The 22,840-nt window shown below is 36.2% G+C and overlaps 1 protein-coding gene across 9 annotated transcripts; it reads right to left on the bottom strand.

Annotated features, from left to right (window-relative positions):
* Positions 1–2,366: 2,366 nt before the first annotated feature.
* LOC135629524 (glutamine--tRNA ligase-like) lies at positions 2,367–21,936 on the bottom strand. 9 transcript variants are annotated; one of them, XM_065137023.1, is made up of 23 exons: positions 21,678–21,936; positions 21,211–21,258; positions 21,054–21,125; positions 20,824–20,923; positions 19,401–19,495; positions 17,384–17,446; positions 17,179–17,280; positions 17,007–17,099; positions 14,350–14,502; positions 14,209–14,276; positions 13,510–13,600; positions 13,351–13,437; positions 12,976–13,173; positions 12,794–12,892; positions 9,915–10,046; positions 9,686–9,822; positions 7,881–7,980; positions 7,706–7,801; positions 3,817–3,917; positions 3,618–3,720; positions 3,432–3,521; positions 3,207–3,336; positions 2,367–2,585 (listed from the first exon to the last, which is right to left on the bottom strand). In XM_065137023.1, the coding sequence occupies exons 1-23, from the start codon at positions 21,804–21,806 to the stop codon at positions 2,488–2,490; spliced, it is 2,385 nt and encodes a 794-aa protein (XP_064993095.1). In that variant the 5' UTR covers positions 21,807–21,936; the 3' UTR covers positions 2,367–2,487. The 9 variants fall into 9 exon arrangements, with proteins under 9 accessions (XP_064993095.1, XP_064993094.1, XP_064993087.1 ...); XM_065137022.1 differs by having other exon boundaries at positions 14,209–14,264; XM_065137015.1 differs by having other exon boundaries at positions 17,384–19,503; positions 20,824–20,966; positions 21,211–21,254; positions 21,678–21,815.
* Between the last annotated feature and the right edge of the window lie 904 nt (positions 21,937–22,840).

Raw genomic sequence — 22,840 nt, 5'->3', positions numbered from 1 at the left:
ACAACTATTCCAATACCTCTCATTTTCCTCTTAATTAGTCATCTTTTCATATAAATGCCTGAGCATAAAACCAAATTGGTTTCAAGAATGATCGTTAAAACGGTTTTTCGATCCTATCGAGCATCAAACAACGAGACAATTGTTAATATAATATTGAATGAGATTAGGATTAAATTTTTTTATTATGAGTTTTTGATAAATATGGTTTGTTTTTTCGTAACTCAAATAGGATATAATTTTAACACCAAATATGATATTGTAAACAATTTAATATGTGAAAAATCCATCAATGTGAAGGTAAAAATCATGACCAAATATGATGATATTGTAAAACTCTCTGTCTCTCTCTCTCTCTCTCTCTCTCTCTCACACACACACACACACACATTCTCTGTCTCTGTAAAGCTACTGGAAAAAGAGAGAAGCCTAACAAGATGAAGGTAGGTATAGTCTATGCTCCACAGCAAGATGAAGATCCTCTCTCTATAAAAGGAGGAGGAGGAAAGACCTCTCTCTATAAAGAGAGAGCTGAAGCTTCTGCTATCTTTTTCTCTCTCACACTCTCTCAAGCTACTGGAAGAGAACAGAAGAGGAAGCAGTAGAAGGAGCTCAAGTAGTCGTAAGTTGAGCTCATCTCTCTATAAGAGGAGGAGGAGGAGGAGGAGGAGCACACATGGTTAGTGTTCAGAAAACGCTATTTGACTGGATTGAATCAACCCCGTGCAAGAAATAAAACGCTGCGGTTGATGTGATCCCTCTCCTACCTGACGATGCTATCATTGACGCATATGAATGTCACACATCAGGAACGTGAGACACTCCAAGCTGAGAACACCGCCAGCCTCTCAGGACATCCGATTCCATGGCCTAGCGGCCGCCGCTTTCACATGCTAGCGACGACCCCACGGGCAAGAGAAGGCGCGAGGTGATTCGTGCGACACCAACGGGCGACCTGGCCCGCCGGTAGTCCAGTTGGCGCTTCCAGATTCGTGCGTTGATCCGACAGGCCAGTCGGCGGACGGTGCCCGCAGGAAACAGACGGCACGACGGAGGTTACGATTGTCCCCACGAGGCTTTTGTCTTCCGGCCACGAAGCGTACGTCACGGAACACGGATGGGCCCACAATGAGGTGGCAGATCTCAATAAGGACCACGAACGCATCCCCGACTCGAGTAACGACAGATGGATGTGCGTCATCGGGGGACCGAATCTTGACGCGAAAGCATTAACCGCTTTGTCGTGACATGAAACCCATTATTATTATTATTATTATATAATTGAATTCTATTATATTTTAATTTTAATTTTGTAATTGTCTTTGAAGTCAAAGTTCCTCGAAAACAATCCGACGGCATTGAATCAATCGAGGCCTGAGGACTTAGTCAGAGGGCGACCCAACGACGAGTGATCGCCTCTTCGGCCCCCATGCAGAGTACAGGAAGACGAGCCAATGTCTCGTCAATGCAGCAGCGGGCGTCGCACTTTGGAGCGATTTCACTGAAGAGGATTGGTCGGATTGAGGAGCACTGTACTATCACATCAATGTAAATTCATCGGTATGACTGTGGAATTGTCATTAATGACAACATAAGAAGCAATGTACTCTTACATTGTAAGAATGCAATTATCAGATGTCTCGAAAAAGAATAAATAGTTTTGCTTTTGGATCTTAATGACACCAACCAAAATAAAATAATCATAAAGTCAAAAAATAAATTATTATATTTGGTCCAATCCAAATTGGTCAAACAATTTATACTTAGTACAGATATTTTTTAAAAAAGAAAAGAAAAGATGGAAAAAAAGAAAAGAAAAATTCTGAGTTCTCTGTTTCTCAAATGGCAATAGATATTAACTTGACTATTGATAATAAAATCATCAGACACTTACGGTAGAACTAAATTTTAGATTTTAAAATTTACGAGTAGAAATCCTCAAAAATGGAAGCTGAAAATTTAGTTTTTAAATTTTACTCATGTCATTCAAAAATAACATAATATGGAAGAACTCCTCATAGTTAGAAACTAAATTGCTTTGGACTAGACATTTCAAAGATGGAATTGCAGTTTTTTCTCTTTTAATTTTGTATTTAGATTATTTTAATTTATTTTTTCCATTCAAAGATTATAGTACTGAACAGTTATATCTAGACATGGCAAAAGCTATAATTGCTATGAGATAATAAAAACTATCAATATCAAGGTGTGCAAAAAAATAATCTTACCATTGTACTAAGGCTTACCATCAAACTACTTATGCAGATATCTCTAGGCATTATATGGGCAGACCAAGGCACTCATTCCATGTGTCATGCGAGCAATTTGTTGTATCAAGGTTAATGCATCAAGTTTGAGCCAAACCATAATGAACGACTCAAATGTCAACATGACAAAACTTATTTATTGACAAATAGTTTACGGTCTGTTTAAAGATAGACTGTTTGTAAATCCATAAACAGTGGGTATATATATCTATGGAGGTGTGATTTACTTGCGTGCACCTTTGGAATATGAATCCCGAAGTGTAGTGGTTCTGTTGAAGACCAGCTTGCTCGGGGTAGAATCTGGATCCACAGCAAAGTAGCCTGAAACAATAACGGATGAATCAGGTGAAGAAGAAAGAGGGAAATCAAGAGATGACAGTCTTCATAGGAGATTTATATAAAATGTAGACTATTAGATGTTTATGTTTATATATATAGATAAGGCCAATAGATTAAAATCATAAACATCAAGAGTTAAAGAGTAGAGCAGTCGATTATGACACAGACATCACGAGCCAAATCTTTTACCATCCTTTCTGCCAGCAGTTTCATTGTGAATGATGATCTCTGCTGAAAATTTCTCTTTTTAGAAACAGATTAGACATGAAGACCCGAAAAGTACAAACCTGCTAATCAGATGAGGCAAGAGGAGAAAAACAACAAAATTAAATAAAGGACAAAATTTGGTGGCAGCAAGCTCCTAGGACGAATTGCAAAACTATCAGGTTGATGAAAGGTAAAGAACATGAAATAACTATGTTCTTAAAGACATGATTTTATAATAATAAAAATAGGATGACATGACCGATTTTTTACCAGTTGAGTTAATACTTGATTTTAGAACACCAGTCTTTAGGAAAGAAAAAGAAAGGCAATAAGCTGAAGCCAGACTATGATGCAAGAAGTATACATTGGCACACAAAAGTAAGAAAAAGAGATTACCAAGCCTCTCAAACTGAAACCTGTCTCCTAACACAGCATTAGCAAGAGATGGAACTGCATATGCTTCTGGAATAACCTCCTTCGAGTGCGGATTCAGATCAGATAACCAGTCCTCCAACTCGGCCGGGTCCTGAAGTACGAGGGTAACTCAGAAAATGCCAACTTATTGCACAAAAATCGCATCTTGGAAGCACAAAAAAGGGACAAGTGAAGCAGAATACCAACCTCTGAAAGGAATAATTTTTCAAATAACCTCACCTCCACCTTCAGAGGATCAACACCAGGAGAAGGTTGGGCAACCCAATGGAGAACACCCTGGATTTGTTATAAATTTCAGTTAATTTACAGATCATCACTCGGGTTGCAGTTAGTCAGTGCTTGACTAACAACCATCAAAGAGCAGAACTAAACCTTTGGCTTTATTTTCTTTGAGGGATCATACTCAGCATGGATCTCAAAAATAGTGTCACTATCTCCATGGATAACTTCTGTGCACTTTATAGGGAATGCATATCTGAAAGGAAAAGAGTAAACATCAGTTTGTAATGTTGTTGCTTCAAGTGCAAAAATAGAAATATTTGCATTTTGCCAGTTTCAAAATATCACTTGCCTGAGGAGAACAGCTTTACCAGGCGCAAGCCCGTAGTAGTCTTTTGAATCATTAAGGCGAAAATCTGACTGTTCAATATAAACAACACTTGTAAATGGAACCTGTAATGAGAATGGCAAGTTGTTAATGAAACTAGCCATACTAATTAGTTTGCGCCAGAAAAAACATCAATGCAGTGGAAACATATCTATGATATGTGAGATGATGAAGTCTACATGAACTTTTTCATGGTTACCATAAATTACATTAAGAAACTAAAATGCTGAGAAAGAACCATTCAACTAAAAGGCAAGTCATGTCTCCTGTCTTTTTGGGTTAGTAGGAGCACAACCTACTGAGAAGTACATGTACCCTTTGGTGTGCTCCTAGGTGAAGTGGCAAGTCATGTCTCTGGTGTGCTCCTGGGTGAAGTGGAAATTTCAGCCCTCAAACTTTTATCCTTGTTCTCCTAGTATCCAATCGGGACTGAAAAGCCCACTAGAACAACTAATCCAACTTGTAATATGAACAACTAGTCCATATTACATTAGATCGAAGTCATGCGACTAAAAGAACACAGTATCTGTTACGGCCACTGATATAACTAGAGCTGTGCAAGAAAAGGAAATTCCCAAGTGATGTAAAATTCAAATTGTTTATTTTATTGGTTAGTACAAAACGTTAGCAGCACAGATTGGCCTCATGCTGTCATGTGGCAACAAACAAAAATATGATTATTGCATGATATTAGATATGGAATGCAAGAGTTTACCAGACCAATTATTCAGTGCCAAGAACTAATGCATCTATTACTATTTAATCTAAGATACAAAGAAATTTTAGCAAAATTGACCAAGTGAGATTGCTTTATGGATGTTAGACACGACATATTCAGTTTAAGTAACATCCAAACACGGGTAGGATGATGAATCAATATTACATACTCACATGTGCTCACCATTCTAGCATGAATGATATCAAAGTGCATCTTTTAGCATAGTAGGGGCAAGATACGATTAGCCAGTTGCTCCAAAAATAGCCCATTAAGGACATTGGTGATTAGTGTTGTGCGTACTAGTGTTATGACCTTCAGAACCATGTCCAATTTAAGAGAGAATTAGAAATTCACTTGTTGATAAAGCACTGAGACACTTTGGATCGTGCTTTTGGTCGAAAAAAAAACCTCAGAGAACTTGCAGCAAGCAGAATTTGAAGATGTATGCATCAGTCATAACACGTGACCTGCTGATAACTTAAGAAAATTACCCATTGTGATATTCAATGTTGTTAACCCCACTGGAAATTTGTCAAATATCATCTTTTAGTTTGCATGTGGACCCAATGCACACTTCAAATGTGAATTGGTCCTTGATAATTTTTTTTTCAAATCGCATTTGATCTGGATACTGCATTGCAGATGCTCAGATGCTGATGCCACCTCAGGGTAGCATTAACATTTCAGTATTTGTGGAATGCTAATAAAATTTTTAAAATACCCTATGATATTATCTAAAATCACAAGATTGCCAAAATGATTTAGTGAGAAACCAACATAATTTATGTCTTCTATAAAGTGAAATCTTATTTATTTATTTTTAAAGATTATTTTATATTCATTTATCTGATTATATTTTTATTTATCATACATTTTGGTCATATGAAATTTTTTTATAAGATTACATTTATTTATTTATTTATTTATTTTACTTATTAATTTAAATAAAAAAATATGTATTCACTCTTAAATAAATATTAAAAATATTATAAGGGTAAATTTGTCACATGATATTCAATGAACTTTTGAAATACAATTTTACAAAACAATATTTATGTTGATGCACATTTAAAATATAATTTTCAACTATGGTTTATCAAACACTTAAAGCATTCTACAATTGCACATTCTCTCAAGTCCCATTCTCCAAATACACATTAAAAATATAAATGTGTATTTCCAAACACAGCCTCAATAAGGTTGTGGAAGTGAACTTGGGGGTTCTGCGCCTATTGCAAGAGCTCCACAAAATTCATCTCTGATTCAGTTTTCTGATTTATTTTTAACAATTAATAATGAACTAATGCTGCTTCAGTGTACCAAAATGGTACCAGCTCCAGCAGCCATACCAACCTCAAGAAGCCAAGGTGAGAAAGCTTATTTTGAAAACTTTTTGGTTGCTTCAAAGACATAGGTGAAACCCTAAAAAGTATAATTATTGATAATTGCTTCAAAGAACTCTAACTAGGTTTTTGTGTTTCTTAAATTGCATACCTATACGCATGGTTTGCAATACCATACTGTACTGCTTGGTACGGGCGGTACATACTGGTCTAAAAGGATTGGTACGGACGGTATATCGGTATACCTTTTTATATCATGTGTCGGTATGCTCGGTACATACCGTACTGATAGCTGATCGGTACACCGGTACGGTACGATATTCAGAACCTTACCCATACGTAATGATTCACAACAACTAACAACTAGATTTATGAATCATGGTATAAAATCCGAATGTAAAGGTGGATATAAGTCAATATCTATCAGTCCAACCATGAATAGGTACACAAATCATTGGTGTTTTCCCTGGTTCATACTGGGCTTATCCCAGTATGATTACTATATTAGGCATACCATCCAGTCTTTAAGGTTGGCACAAGGTGTGCCTAAGAGAAAACCTATCACCCAGTACCCCCATTTTTTAAGTTTTGACAGCTTTCTAACAGTTGTCTTTTCCTTTTTCTTTTCTCCTAACATTCTTTCCTCTCATGTGTTATCCCTCTCTTTCTCTCATGTCATGTCTCTTCCCTCCTACACCTCTTCTTCTCCCTGCAGTATTGCTGCTGCTGTCTCCTCCACCCCATTGCATCGTTGACACCATCTCATTCTTTGTCTCCGGTACACCTCTTCCTCTGCCTCCTCAACCTCCATCTACTCCTCTTCCTCTTCCTCCCCTCTTTTCTTTCTCTTCATATCCGATCCAGGCCTTACCAACCAATACCAAGTATTGATGTGTCAACCCTCCTAGTCCATTTGCCAACTGATATCGGCACCTGACCTAGTTTTTAGACCTTTATATGAATCATTGTGCTCTTCATGAAATATATCACAACTTGAAAGGGCTTTTATTGGTTTGCTAATTACATATGTAGAGTTGATGGTGCTTATATGTGTCTAAAATAAGATAAATTGCATCATTTTAGTGTGTAAAGTAAACAAAATTTGGCAAGAACAGAAAATGTTATGGACCTATGGTTAAAGGTTTGACAAGCAACAAGGCACTGCTACAGTTTTGCAGGCATGCCAAATTTTATCCATAGCACATAGAACAAGATGTCATTGAGGCATAAATGACTGCATTGGTAATAGAAGCCTAAAAGCCAAAATCTAATATAATCCATTAGCTAACATGCTAGCAACCTAAACATTTGGGTAGTAAGCTGTAGATTCTGCCACATAATTCACTCACAATCAGTTGAAAAGAGAAATCATCTGGTAACATAGTGATATCACCATTCCCTTAGACTACATTACCAAATTGTGTTTTGTGTTTGTGTTTCAGAAAGTACTACCAATTCAAATGAGAAGCACAAACATCACTAAAATGATAAATAGAACACACAATCTTGAAATTCTAGGTTGTCCAACAAGTCGATATGAAGTCCTTAACAAGTTTCATGACCTGTCTAAAGCATATCTAGGGAAAAACATTGGAAGGAAGGTAAATCTTATTTCAATGTATCAACAACATAGAAATTTTCTGACTGAGATAGCTCTTAAACATGAAAAAATGATATATCAAAGGTACATTACTATCATCTAAAATTTTTGCATGGCCACATGGAAATGATCTCCAGTTGCACATACACAATGACTCAAATCAGGGTATTTAAATGATCTTAAGTTGTGAACCTTGTAATTAGAAGAAACATCATCTGACGAAGCATCAGGCCACATCTTCACATCAAGATTCATTATCAATCCAGAATCAAGATTTGTGATAACCACCTGAGGTAACAGAGTCCATAAACCTAGAAATAAGCATCCATTAAGTAATAAAGGATATTTCTAATGATATGACTGATACCTTGAGAGGATGCAAAACAACCATAGTTCGAGGTGCAGTTTTGTTGAGTTCTTCTCTAATGTGATATTCAAGGTGATCAACACGTATCATACTATTACCACTGTATGTCAAATTTTATTAGTAACCACATATGCAAAATCCACTGTTATTAAACATGCTACAATAATGCCCTCATCACTGTAGACAATCAAAGAAGGCAAAAGAAAAAAATATTTACCACAATGACTCAACCAAAGATTTCCTAACAAGAAAAAAAAGGATCCAATGTCAATGAAGTAAAAAAGATCATCTAGGTTAACAAGCAATCTAATCCTGTTTAAAAAACAGACCTTCTGCAGTCACTAGACAATATTTTAAAATTTTCAAGGGTGAGTAGCAAAATACACATCTGTAATTTGACCTGATTTTCACTTTACACCAATTGTTTAAGAAACAACAATTAACCTACACCAAGTTTGCTTCACATCTATAAGTACATCCTGTTACTCACTAGTGTAATTTGTGCAGCAAACCATGACCTAGTGCTCTCTTTTGAACCACAAGGGACCAGCTGGGCCCATGCCTTACATGGTTCTGAAGTAAGAAAAACAATGATAGACACTCAATCATATTGACAAGTATCTGCCAATTTAATTTCACATTGGAACATAGCATTCTGAACATATCAAAGTAATACTGACACATGAATATTTTATATTATATTCCCAGCATCACACGTTCGTATATCATAGTGTACAGACAATCATAATTGTTATACAGTGGACTGGTCTATGGTACTGATGTATATGTAAATACTTGAAGAAAAATAAGAAATGTAACTAATCATCGAACAGAAAACATAAACTAGCTGAAAGCTTGATAGAGTCACTCGAGAAAGAAAGTTGTATTCTAGGTCAACACAGAAAAGAGCATCTTTGCCTAATTATCAAAGAAATCTCTCTATCAAATATAACAATGTATGAGTTTTCTATGAATGAGGTAAAAAGATAAAGCCAATTATGTCATTGTATAGCACCATATTCCAACAATCAAGGACTACTGTACCATCCAAAATGGTACGGAATGGGCAGCACATACCGGTCAGGGCATGGGCTGATAAGTGGACCACCCCTGTTTCAGGTGGCCTGGTTAAAATAAAAAGAATTGGAAAAAGCGGTGGGCCCATCCAACTCGGTGTTAAAAAAAAAAAACAAATTAGGGCTCACGAATGCGAGCCCTCTTCTTGCATACAATGATGCTGCCATCATCGCTGTCACTGTTTCACAGTGTCGCTGCCACCACTGTTGCTTCCCGATGCCACTGCTTTGTGATGCCACTGCCACCTCCTCTGCTTCACGAATACTTACTCATGCTGCTGCCAACGCTATTGCCCCATATTCCTTCTTCTTCCCAAGTACATTCCCACCTCTTCTTCCTTCTCCTCCTACATCGCTTCTTCCTTCTCCCTTTCTCCTTCCTCTTTTGTTCCTCCACCACCACTTCTTCTCCCTCTTTTTCTTCCACTGTGAAATACTGGTACATACCAGTGTACCATATGGTACACTGGTACTGACCGGTATGTACCGGTCCAACAGATCACCGAAACAGATCCGATACCCGCAACAGCAATCCTTGCCAACAATACTCCCATGTGTATTAGTTTGCATGAACAAGAACAAAATATAGTCTGTATAAATGAAAATATTTTCATAGTTTCCAAGGCCACCGGATGTCATCATAGTTTCCAAATATTTTAATTAAGATTGCAGATAAACAAAGATATCAATGGCAACTCCTTATAAGATAGTAAATAAACAACATGACACCTTCTTGTAATTCCAAGTCCTCGTATGAAAGAATTAATTGCTGTAGAAGACACTCCTCGGCGACGTAATCCAGCTAGTGTCATTAAACGAGGATCATCCCAGCCATCTACCCACTTCTCCATCACTAGACGGTTCAACTGCAACAAAAGAAAACACGAACATGAATTTTTGGAAATAGATCATGCCATCATGGAGTATGTCATACATGATGGACAGCAAAATAACAGACCTTACGCTTAGACATCATCGTATTTGAAACATTTAGACGTGAATATTCCCAGACATATGGCTGGTAAAGTTCAAGAGCTAGTAATAACCAGTAGTACGAAGGACGGCGGATCTCAAACTCAAGAGAACATAGCTACAAAAGAATAAGAAAAATTTTAACAACATATTAGTACATGCATAAATAATTTTTTCAGTCACTATAACCCAAATAACTGGCATCACAAACAGAAACTTCACTGTTAATACATTTTCAAATACAGGCACATTAAACAATGGCCTGGCCACTAAGCTAAATGGCACCATTGTCTATTAGGTCATCCACAAACCACACTTTCTAAGGTTTCTTACAAAAAATTCCTTGCTAACCTAAAGCCAGTAATTAGAATTAAAAAAAAAACTTGAGAATCATGATAACTACTTCAAATAAGGATAATTAACTATAAAGTAAGACCCACAAATACAGACACAGAAAGTATACTTTTATCTGAGATTATACACAAGGCATATTGTCCAAAAAATAATAAAAAATAGTATGACCTGAACAATTAAGCAAAATTCAACATCCATAACATGCAGTTAAAAGTTTCTGCTGCACAAATTTAATGTCATGTATTTGTATAAGAGAGATACTAAAAGGAATCATATATTTGAATAAAAGAGATATTGAAAAGAAAACAGAAATAAAACTTCAAATGAAATGAACACTCCAAATATGGATTGCATTATAATTGGATGATGTAATCAGGGATTTTAATACCGTTTCATATCGCCCGGTACAGGTGATACGTATCTGTCTGCTAGTAGATCGGTACACTAACCGCCCGCTACTGGACGGCATCAATCTTTTGGCCCTGTATCAAACGATACGGGGCTATATCGGGTGGTAACGGTCAAAATTTCGATGTTACCAACCTATACCAACTGATATCGAGTGATAACAGGAGAAATAAAGCCCTCGCAGAAGAAGTTGCCTCCCTCCGACCTTGACTCCTCCGCTTTTGGTCCCGACCTCCATTGCCGGCCTCGTCCTCAAGAACTGCAGCCGCTTGAAGAAGCCCTCACAAAAGAAGCTGCCTCCCTCCAACTTTGAGTCCTCCGCTTCTGGTCCTGACCTCCTTTGCCGACCTCGTCGTCAAGAACAATGACCGCTTGAAAATGCCCTCGCGGAAGAAGAGGCTACCTCCCTCTGACCTTGACTCCTTCGCTTCTGGTCCTATCGCAACCCCACTCGTAGCAACACCGTTGGACGTTGGAACTCGGCCCGACGCCACCCTGGTGTATTGCTTAGTACGCTGTACCATACCGTACCAAGCAAAGCTCGGTACACCGGTACAATACAAAATTAAAAACCTTAAATGTAATAACACATTTGTTCCATCCTTCAGCTTTAAATCCATTTTCTAATTTCTATCCATAATTACCCACCTCTCATCATTGTTGAGTTTCCATAAGAAAAGCTGGTCTAAATTGCCAAACAAGAAATGGGAACAGGCACTAGTGCAGAACTAGTGGAAGCTGAAAAGAAGCACAAAATATTACTTCAACAGTGTAAAGCTTAACAATCTAGAGCAAAATGTTCATAGAGGCGTCTTTGTTGAGACATCCGGGTTGATTAGTATATTATTGCACAAGTGATAGGTCTCAAGTTCGAGTCGGCATGTGAACATCGCCATTTGAATGTAATGAAAAATTCTTTCAATTTTTTTTAAAAATGTTCATAGAGGTGCAAACAATAAGAATAATTAATTGAATATTGAGATTGTTCAAGACAAGCTGGCTTTTGTTTTGCTCTCAATGTCATATCTGCAATTTTCTGCTAAACTAATCACATACAAAAGTAATCATATATTTGGCTTTGGTAAACTCTAAATATGAAGCAGGCCATCAAAAGTGCAGCTGGAAATACTGCCTCTACAGGCACCACATACATTTAAGGAGATTCATTTGGAAGAAGGGTCTAACTCCTAGGGGCCTTGAAATACAAATTGGAAGTGTTTGAAGCTGCTAGTTGACTTAACAATGTAAAAAAGGATTCTGTTTTTCAAGTCAGCTTGAAATGGTGATATTTGCCCATACCCTTCTGGCACAACATGGTACCAGTAGGCACACCATGACAAGCCAAAATTTTGCCTAGGCATGTGTCGGTTCAGCACCAACTTTCTAGAATGGAATGTGCCGACCTTTATCGACCAGTGCCAACCAACACAGAAATACTTGCTATTTTTTTACTAAATTTCTGTTGATCATTAACCATATATTTTAGTGGTTTGTAAAATAACTAAACAAGCTAAAAGTAGGACATTGTAGGATGAATATTCCACCTATGCATGAATTTATGTCTGGTGACTCCTCTATGGAAGATAGGTTAAAGATTCCTGTGCAAGTTTGAAGTCTTGGCCAAGGTTCTGAGAGAGGAGAATTTTAATTGTTTCCTTCAAAGTCATATGCTTATTCTGGGTCCTATTGAGATCAGGAAAGGGTCCTAATACTGCTGATGATCAAATGCACACTATTTATTGCTTTCGATAAGTGAGGAAAAAGAAGGCTGCAAGCCTGTCTTTTTTTCACTGCTTCCTATCTCTAAATCTCCATTCTATCAGAAAGTCATTTTTTTATTATTGAATTTCATCTCAGAAACTTTAGCTTCTCTTTTCTCTGTGTAGAATTGCTGCTTGTGGAAAGTCCAGTTCAAAAACTTCGTCCACATAAAGGAGATGGAATTTGTAACTAATGAATTGCCATTGAACATTGTGTTTTATAATCAAGTTGGATAATAAAATACACCTAGAAATTGCAATACCAACAAGACTTGTTACAGAAGAGTTACAGACAGATTTTTTAAGAAAATTCAGATACACATTATAAAAGTATATAACTCACTGAATGCGTAATGTTTTCGAGAGAATCCACAATGCAGTGAGAATAGTCATAACAAGGATATATACACCACTTCTCACCAACTCGAGGATGAGCAGTAAACTGTAAAGTGTGATCAACAAACAAGTTAGGTATGTAAATATTACTAGCAATTATCCATAAGAATTTTACAGGTAGTAACCCACCTTAATACGATATGCTATCAAATCATACATATTTTTGTTATGACTCTGCATATCTTGCTTTAGCCTTAATGTTGCCTTGCCCTCATCAATGAAGCCCTGCCTCATGTCTTCAAACAACTTCAATGATTCTGCTATAGGTCTATCCCTCCATGGGCTGTTCATTTTCTTTTCTCTATACTCCTTGACTTCTTCAGGGCTCTAGGGACAATAAGAAAGGACAAGAAATACCATCTAAGAAGTTTGCTCAAGAATTCTGCTTCTCATTTCTCATATTTTTTAATGAGAACATGGATATTATTCTCACATTATTAACACACTTCACAGAAATACTAATAACATGTTCTATATATATACGCAAATAATGATTAAACAAACCTGATGATCAACATAAGCTAGACCTTTGTGTATCAGCTTGACTGCTAGATCATAGAGTTCTTGGAAATAGTCACTGGTAAAGGTAACCTGTCAAAGAAAACTACTTGTCAAATAATGCTCATCACAATCAAAAAAGCAAAGAAACCAAACATTCTAGACCTTGAAAGGCTGCCAACCCATCCATTGGATGTTTTCTTGGATATGATCAATGTATTCTCTTTTTTCGACATCAGGGTTGGTATCATCAAATCTAGAAGGCAGAAAGATAAGTAGCTATCATCATGATTCAGAGGTCTGATATTTGGTGAAACAAACTCTATATTTTTGTATCAACATCATAGAGTAGTATCAAAAAATTTCTTGTCGTGAATTATCCTGTAAAGCTGACTCCTAAGATTACTGAAAATATTCGGAGTTTCCTTAACAAACTGTTCAATTTTTGACATAAAAGGAAGACAAATAAATAGCATGTATCCAATATTTTAAACAACGAAGAGTTTATTCAACCAATATTGTATTGCTCATAAGTTTTTCTTTCATAAGGGCATTAAGTATGTGGTAAGGTGGATATGTGAAGTGTGATAACTGGCATTGATGTGAATAACATGACAGAATAAATCAACATGACAGTGAGTAAAGAACAGCACCAAAGATGATATTCAAGTATTTGTCCATGGTGCGCGGTATAGCAAACTAGTTAGCAACACAACAAATTTTCATTATGCAGATATAAGTCATCTTAGGCAAGCAAAAGTTTGTCAAATAGAAGCTAATAGCATATATAGAGACAACATCTACTAGTGGAAAGCAAACTCATACTGAACACTCTCAAAATGGAAAGAATATCCTACTCCTCACCTTAAGTAACATGATCCACCCCTCTCTTCTGCCAAACCAAAATTGATAAACAGTGCCTGAAGATATAACTACATATATATAAGATTATCTCCATGAGACTATGACACCAAAAACATGCTCTTACAAGCACAATAACTCTACCTTAGCATGACCAATGTGTAAATATCCATTAGGTTCAGGAGGGAAGCGAGTGAAAACCCTCCCGCCAGTAACCTTAAGATGTCTCTCTAGTTTCTCCTTTGTATTGTGAGCCCTCCAGATATCTCCATTACTAAAGAAAATCTCTGTATGAACCTGACATAAAGGATGTCCCATCAGCCAGAGACCTCAACATATTTCCAGATATGAAACACAACTGAGGTTGTCCACCAAATAATAAAAAGCATTTACTAATTACAAAAAGGTTGAAATCTCAAAATAAATCCTTTTAACACTGCAAATCATATACACCTGATATAGATATGTATCTAGGTCATAATTTTGGACCCTGAAAACAAATTACAGGAATTAGAAGATAGAATTAACAATTAAGGAACTTTCAATTTTCAAGACACAAACTAAAGCCCAATTCCACGAAACATGAAAACAACATACTGTTTCAACAACACATGTAGTAAGAAATAGAATAGAGAATGGGGTGCCAAAAATCACAATTCAACAGTACTTCCCCATTAAAATACAATAATAGTTCCCCATTAAGTTGAAGATCAAGTACGAATAGCTAGAAACAAAACTCCTACAAGATTCCAACATTGCAAAGGTCAAGGTAAAATTGTAAGGGTCAACAGTGGATAGAACATCCTTGATGACTGGTTTCTCAATCCAAGTGCATGCACTAATCAATATGAGTACAAGGTCATCCTGCAATTAGTTGAATGAAGCTACACGATTAAACTCCAACAGGCTTGTGTGCAGCACAGTAGAAGCAAATGGAAATGTCACAATAACTAGATTGAGTCTTCTTTCCTCTGCTTAGGTTAGGACTGGAGAGTTAAAAGGACCTGTCTTATTTTTCCATATGTTCTTATATACTTTTGAGTTAATTAGGTGAGGCTTTGTGTTAGGTTGGATTTACTTTAACTGCTTAAGAAACTTTTGATTAAAAATATTTTTCATGGGTCCGTTTGTCTCTAAAATTTGGATCAAATTTTAGGCCAGTTTGAGGTCCTAATTTTAGTTTCAGCTTATTTATTTAGAATTAGTCTCAGTTTTAGGTTTGAGTTTCTTGAAATTTGGACCACAAGTATCCTGCTGTCGAGGGAAACCAGGAGGTAACGGTTCAAGGTACTGTCACATTAACAATCATGCTGTACAATACCCAAGCTTCAGTGGTTTCTATCATATCTTACTGAATTCAGATAAGGAAAGAAAATATTAGATTATTTACTTGAGAGAGGATATTCTTAGGCTAATAACAGGGTGGTCAAACAGATATTAGCCATATCAGAATTTGCAATAGCTTCTCTCTGAAGAGCAAATATCCTATAAAATACATCAGGCAGATATCAAGAGGTTAGCCAGGTGACAACTTTTAGCGTGAACCTATTAATAGAGATCCCCTCCAAGAGTCAAGGTTCACTGGGTAGCTTAGCCAGTTATGTATTGCAAAGATGAAGATTGAAGCCATTACATTTAATCAAATATGCTGTAACTGACAGTTGGCAGAATATGTTAAAAAACAAATTTAATGATGACTACTCTTCTCAAATAAGGAGAGAAAGTTGGTATTGGTATAAAATAAAATGGGTATTGGTACCCTATGGTAGGGCTTACTTCTGGAACAGTTCAATATCAGCCAACTTATTGCTGGAAAAACCCAACAAGGTGAACCTACTGGATGGTAAGCTTGGTTTTGGATTAGACCAGGAGAAATTGTTGAGTCCACCATATTGATCAACCATTGGAATAGTAAATTAAATAGATTCTTGTTTTTGATGAAATTGTAGGAGCCTTACCATCTGTTTGCAAAATGAAACTTCTGTTTTTGATGAAATTTTCATATAAAGTTTTTCTTTGAACAGTATATGTTCCCTATGCTTGTTAAACTAATCAATATATTCCTTGTTGATAATGTGTTTTTGCATTCCTGTTGTGTTTTATTTTAATGAAATGATGCTATAGGTAGTTGCTTGCACAAGCTTTATCATCTATTTGCAACAAATAAAAATATGAGATATTGCAAGACTAAAATGCTTCTCATACAATTTGATATATGCAGGGTCACATAGAGGACACAATTGAAGATAACATTTCAGATGGAAAAAAATGAAGGCAGGTAGGATGGTACAACTAATATGTAATAATGGCCAATATCAGAATTTCTCGACAGAGGAAAAAACATAGAGAAAAAAAAAAGAGAAGAAGAAACGTGAGGAAATAGTCAACCAACAGCATAAGAACAAAGGGTCTGCAAAGCATAAAAATCCAATACCCCAGTGAAACGGAATCAAGCATAGCAATGTTATCCCCAACAGAGTACTTAATTCTAACAAGGGCACTTCTAAAAATATAAGAGCTGTATAAGTAGACCAGCTCATCAAATCTCCTACCATATATAGAGAGAGATGAAAGAAAAAATATAACACCCTATAAGTCACCAACACAGAGTATAGATTAATTTTGCAGCTTTGTCCAACATGTTTACTGAACAAAATCTATCAGACATCAAAGAAGCCAAGCTGATGACAACAGTTAGAAGACAGTCCAGGATATCCAGTGCAACAAAGAAAATCTAATGCTCACAAGTTATCAAAGTAACAATGATGAAATACGTAAAAGAAGTAATTAGTGATCGATACCTTATAGTTCTCTGCTGGTTCTGGAAATATCAAGAAAGGATTAACTTCCTCTTCCAATGTTAGGACAGGTGAGATTGCTCCATCTGTTTGTTCCTAAAAATACAAGCATACTGCTATGACAATCTACCAAAGACCACAACTGCATCCTACCGAATGCTAGTAACATCCTCACCTCAATTTTAACAATTTTTTGTTGCTGCTTTTTCAAAGGCTTTTTATCATCTTCTGCTGTTTTTACCCCAAGTATCCGATGAAGCTTCTCATCAATCACCTCCTGATGAAGGAAGTAAATAAGAAGACCCAGAAAATTTCCTAATTTTTTAACAGAATCTTTAATGATAATTTTCTGCATTATATTAAGTTATTAACTATAATACCTTAACAATTTTGGCATTAGCCCACGGTTGTTGTTTTCTGACTTGCCCACATAGATTGCCAACTGAATTAAACAAAGTGACCATAACATCAGGGTGGAAAAAGTCAAGCATATTTGAGTAATCAAATTAATAGGAAAATGCCTGACATGGGGAGACCCACGTGGGCTGGCCCAAGGAGCATAGAGGCCTAGGTGAGCTAGGCTTGTGGCCGAGGCTCTGGTCTAATGTAAGGAGGCCCAAGAGTCAAATTCAATGCAATCATGCAGGCGAACAACCCAGCGCAGATGGACCCAAACATCCTACTGGATGCAAGTGACCAGAACATATGTTGTGCATTCATCTCAGTAACACTTTATAACAAATTTTAAGAAAAGTATGGTGTAGCATGCATTTTGGAGGCATAGCCAGGGTATTAGGCCTGCAATTAAAGTGACCTAGGAAGAATAGAATGGTGAATTAACAGAACAGGGAGAGAAAACATGGCATCTGCAGCTAACAACCTTCTTTTCTTAATACACTTGTACTAGTTTTGGTTTACCTTGTTTCCAAACAGTCCTCTCTATGTTAAACATTCTATTCTATGACTCTGAACATTGGCAAATATAAAACACAGAAAATTAGACAAAACCTCTGTAATTTACAGAATGTAGGAACCAATGATTTTCTACATAAAAATCAAACACATCGTGCCTAACTAAACCATTAATGGCTTAACATATGCTGACAGCATGTACTACCAAGAAGACTAATGTTAACAGATTCTGCACAAATTATATTCAACAGTAATCACATATTTATCGAAAATAATATTATTGCAAAATCTTAAAAGATATGACAAACTAATTCCAAGGCCCATAGACTCAATCTTAAAATCTAATAAGACTTAGTTTATACGTAATCCTATTCAAGGCTTCATTAGAAGAATGAATCTGCACCTTTTATCTTAAGCTTCATTTTGTGACTATTATGTCCTTAACTATTGATACTACCAAGTACCAAGTAACTATGACTGCAAATTCATTGGTCCCAAACAGCTCAGCAAATTTGAAGCATATCCATTAACTATTCACTACATTTATTGTTATGGTTAAAATATAACAAAAAGTAGGACCACTAAATTTCCTCACAAAAATAGTACGATTACTGAAGACCTAACAGACGGAAATGTTGAAAAAATGATAACACATGTTTACGGTAAAATCTGTGCAGGTGACAGAAACCTTTATAGACATAATTAAACCCTCTCAAGAGGAGGTAAGACTTTAACCACACATATTAGCACTCTAAATAATTGAAAGCAATAAAATAATTGAAACAGATTTTGCCTAGCAAATGCAAAAATGGAATTTCAAGTAAAATAACAATTAATCGTTTGTTCATGAAGGTTAATTAAATTGCTGGAAAGACAATAGATTATCACTAAAGAGGCAGGCGCAGCCCTCAGCTAAAGAACTTCCATGCCATGTGTTCCAGCACGTGGCAGCCAGGGCCTGCATAGTATGTTGTCTAATTGTGACTGTTTTCTAGACTGTCACTCTCCGCAAATCATGTCACACAGATGCCCCTACTGGATATAGTTCTACAATCCATGCGCTGATTAAATTCGTTAAATTATACATTTCAAATATTGAGTGAGAGATATGTCCCCTTCTAATTTGCAGCCTTCACTAAGTCCACCTTGTAAAATTTTGCATTTTTCTTACGTTGATATACAAGTATTCTAAAGTTATTTTATAAAATTATTAATACGTCTTTATATCTCCATTCATCTCCTTGCATTTATGTACCAATAGAACATGCCAGATCATCATACACAACAGATATATAATCATTAATGATTAAACATGATAGAGCATAAAGCATAGATGCATGGAATCAGAACTTGCTGGCACAACAATAGCATTAGCATGAATGCCATGGTTATAATGACCTTTGGCATTATTTTCGAACACACAAAACAAGAATCATAAAATAACAATTAGTAAAATATGCAATAATTTATAAGAAGAAACTAATCATTAATATGATAGCGATGTTCCAATATAGCATCCATATTTTCTTCCAGAACTGCAGCAACTGTTGAATGAATTTCTTCAACAGAAACATCAACTCCTGCAATACTTCACAAACAGCAAATTACAACAACAGTTGAAAATTGTGTTCATATATATGTACTAAAAGAAGTTAAAAGCCACACACTACATCATGCAAGATTGATGTCTGGAGATAATACCAACAATTTACAGTTAACAGACAAAAATATATCTCAATCAGCTTAAACGTTAATGGTAAAAAATTACAACCCTCTTTCATTGTTTTGATACCTATATAATAAACAGAAATAGGGGAACAAGTTCTCTAATAAGTTCAACAAGTGTTATGCACTTTAATGAAGGAGCAAGAGAAAGCTATTGAGTATGCAAAATTGTTTCTCCTAATAAGTAAATGTAAGCCAAGGTTCGTCGTACCGCTCGATATGGGCGGTACATATTGGTATGACAAGGGACTGGTATGGGCGATACATTAGTACACCTCATGTCTCATATGTCAGTATGCTTGGTATAGCTCGGTACGTATCGTACCGACAACTAGTCGGTATACCGGTAAGGCAAACTAGTTGTAAGCTTCCACTTTTCTAGTATGTCATCATCAACAATAAGAGATATACGGATTTTCAAAGTTGAAAATGACATGGCAATGAAACCAAGCTTTATGAGATGATGGGTTAAGAGCTTTCAGTATTTTGTAAACAAATCAGTTTGCATTGATGGCATTTTTAATCACTAGAATATGTGAATGTAAATTATAGTCTTTCCCTACATTCAGGTTGACAAAGTCTAGCAAAAATGATATTTTATATTGAAAAAAAAGGTCTTTGGAAGAAAAACCTAAGCAAATTGTTGATAGAATCTTGAAATGACAAATAATTTTTAACAATCTGCGGGTAATGCCTCCAACAGGAATTAAGAAATGAAAAGGTATTCTTGAAATGTTATGATAGTCGAAGCAAACTCAAGATAAGATGTAGATCTAATATGACCTCCACAAGTACAATGACAAGTAGAAAGCTCGACTTTTAAGCCACAATAAAAAGCATGTGAAGCCCAAAGGAACCAAAAATCGTGTCATAATAATGAAGAACCCATTATCTGATGTTAAATTTAGGCCTCTAAATTAACCCTATATAGTGCCAAATTTGTTGACCATCCTATTTTTCATGTAAGCTAGTCCATGCACTTGATTTAGCAAGCAAGATGCAATTTCAAATTTCAGAGTGGAAAGAGATGACAAACTAGCAGCAGAAAAAACTCTTTCCACATCATCTCATTTCTTTTTAGATTTTGTGAATAATCTAATAATCTCTCGAGCCAACAAAAGTCCATGCCCTTCGGTTACATTCATAATAATCATCAGTATGGGAAGAATCACAAGAACCATACCTACACCACAAGCTTGTTCAAATTCATCCAAACTGAAGCTTTCAGGGCCAATTGCCCCAACAAATAACAAAGCTACATCAAGTTGGGCAGGATTCTTTATCTGCATAAACAAGTGAAATCTGATCACGATTTCCTGTGAAGTCCTGTTAAACAAAATAAGTAACGAGAAAAAAAAAATCATTAATTAAGATCACAAAACTTTTTATTATGCGACACAGCTAAAAAGCTACCTTCGATGAGACAATGTACTGGACTAAAGTGGGCCGGTGAATGAGTGCATTTGCAGGGAACTTGGTCGCAACCTATCTCGCACACGAGAGGATCCAGAATTACACATCAAGGTTTTTAGCAGCTCATGAGTCACCAAAAGTGCTAAAAGATTCATACCATGTAAAGAAGGTTTCCTATCGTCTTGCTGCATCCATTAACACCTGCCTGTGAGAAAGGGCTGAAGTACTCAGATTTGAATTAAAGAAGTCTACGTTAAACTGGCTAGAGCTAACACATACAAAAATTAGACATCAGTAAATCTGAAAGCTTAAACTATTAAGTCATGTGCCAAGCTTCAATATTTGGCTCTCATTTGCAACAGCCAATACCATGTTAAGATTTTAGCCCCACCACAATGGACAGTAATACAATACACAAGCTTAAGTTGTTAAGTTATGGATTAAACTCGACTCTTTCAATTCTTAGCATGTGACAATTCTTTATTTCATTTTCAATTTTCGACTCACATGAATACTTTCCTGAAAAGAAGAGATAAAATTTTAGTCTCGCAAGCTGCCCGAGAGAAGAATTGACGATGGAGGGTGTGTCGTCCGAGAAGCAGATGGGGATGGAGAGACGTTTACCTCCATGATGACGGCGGTGAGGTTGGAGGTGACCCTCTGGTTAACGAGGGCACCCTCCGCCGTCCGCCTGTCCAAGCCGATGGACAGGAACAGGTCCAACGGCTTGGCGTCGCCATCCCCCACCGCCATCGTCGCGCTGGCCTCCGCCGCCCGCTTCTCGCCGATGCCCAAACGACCAAGAGAATGAGAAAGAAGAGAACTAGAGACAGAGGGAGACTTACTCCTCCGGCGATCGTTTTGGGCTGTTCATATGGAGAAGACACATTAGAGCTTTTACATGTTTATTTATCCTTTATATGTTAATATTCAACCAATAAATTCAAATTAACCAAAACTACTAATATTTAAATATTGAAATGCCTAAAAATTCGCATTAATATGGTTTATTAAAAACTTAAATTCAAACATAAAATTTAGTGATTTATAGAAATACCGATAGGAACTTTCGAAGGGCATTAATATGTCTGCAGTTTCAAAATCATTAATAGCTTATGCGCCAAATTTACATTTAGAGGGGCAAATGTGAAAATATCGCTTCGTGCTTACTCTTTTGTTTAGACACGTCGATCCAAGATAGACTCGGGACCCACTTTTGTGAGTGACGCCACCTCCAATAACAGGACCCAGATAATAGTTTGACCGACCAAGTGTACCCACTACTCCTGCGACGCGTGGCACGGATGTCCCCACCACTCCATTTCTCTCCGTATTAATTATAGGAATAATTTATTATTTTCATTATCATACTTTTCTGTTTAAATCAAATAAATTTTGAATAATTTAATTTGGATTTAGATGGATTTGAGTTAAAAAGTAGTTATCCGATAATTTATGAAAAAATTTTAATTTTGACAAAGGATATTATGGATATTATAAAAAAATAAAAACATCATCTGAAATGAAAACAAGGATATCTTTCAGAAAAAAAAACCCAAACAGAAAATTATTCTTCATAAAAAATGATCAATAAAATTTATAAATATTTGCTATTTACATTATTAAATGATACCAGTAGAAGGTCAACTTGCATTTCTGCTAGAATTAACACAATAATGCCATGGATTCTGATCTGAGCCTTTGTTGGATAACAAAGATCTCAAAAGCAAATCTCATACAAGGGAATTCACACTGACAGATTTTATGACGGATCACTCATTGACAAT

Source organism: Musa acuminata, chromosome BXJ3-1, assembly GCF_036884655.1.
Source record: "Musa acuminata AAA Group cultivar baxijiao chromosome BXJ3-1, Cavendish_Baxijiao_AAA, whole genome shotgun sequence".
Taxonomy (NCBI): domain Eukaryota; kingdom Viridiplantae; phylum Streptophyta; class Magnoliopsida; order Zingiberales; family Musaceae; genus Musa; species Musa acuminata.
The sequence above is the reverse complement of the archived record's forward strand: the minus strand, read 5'-3'. Positions and strand labels throughout refer to the sequence as shown.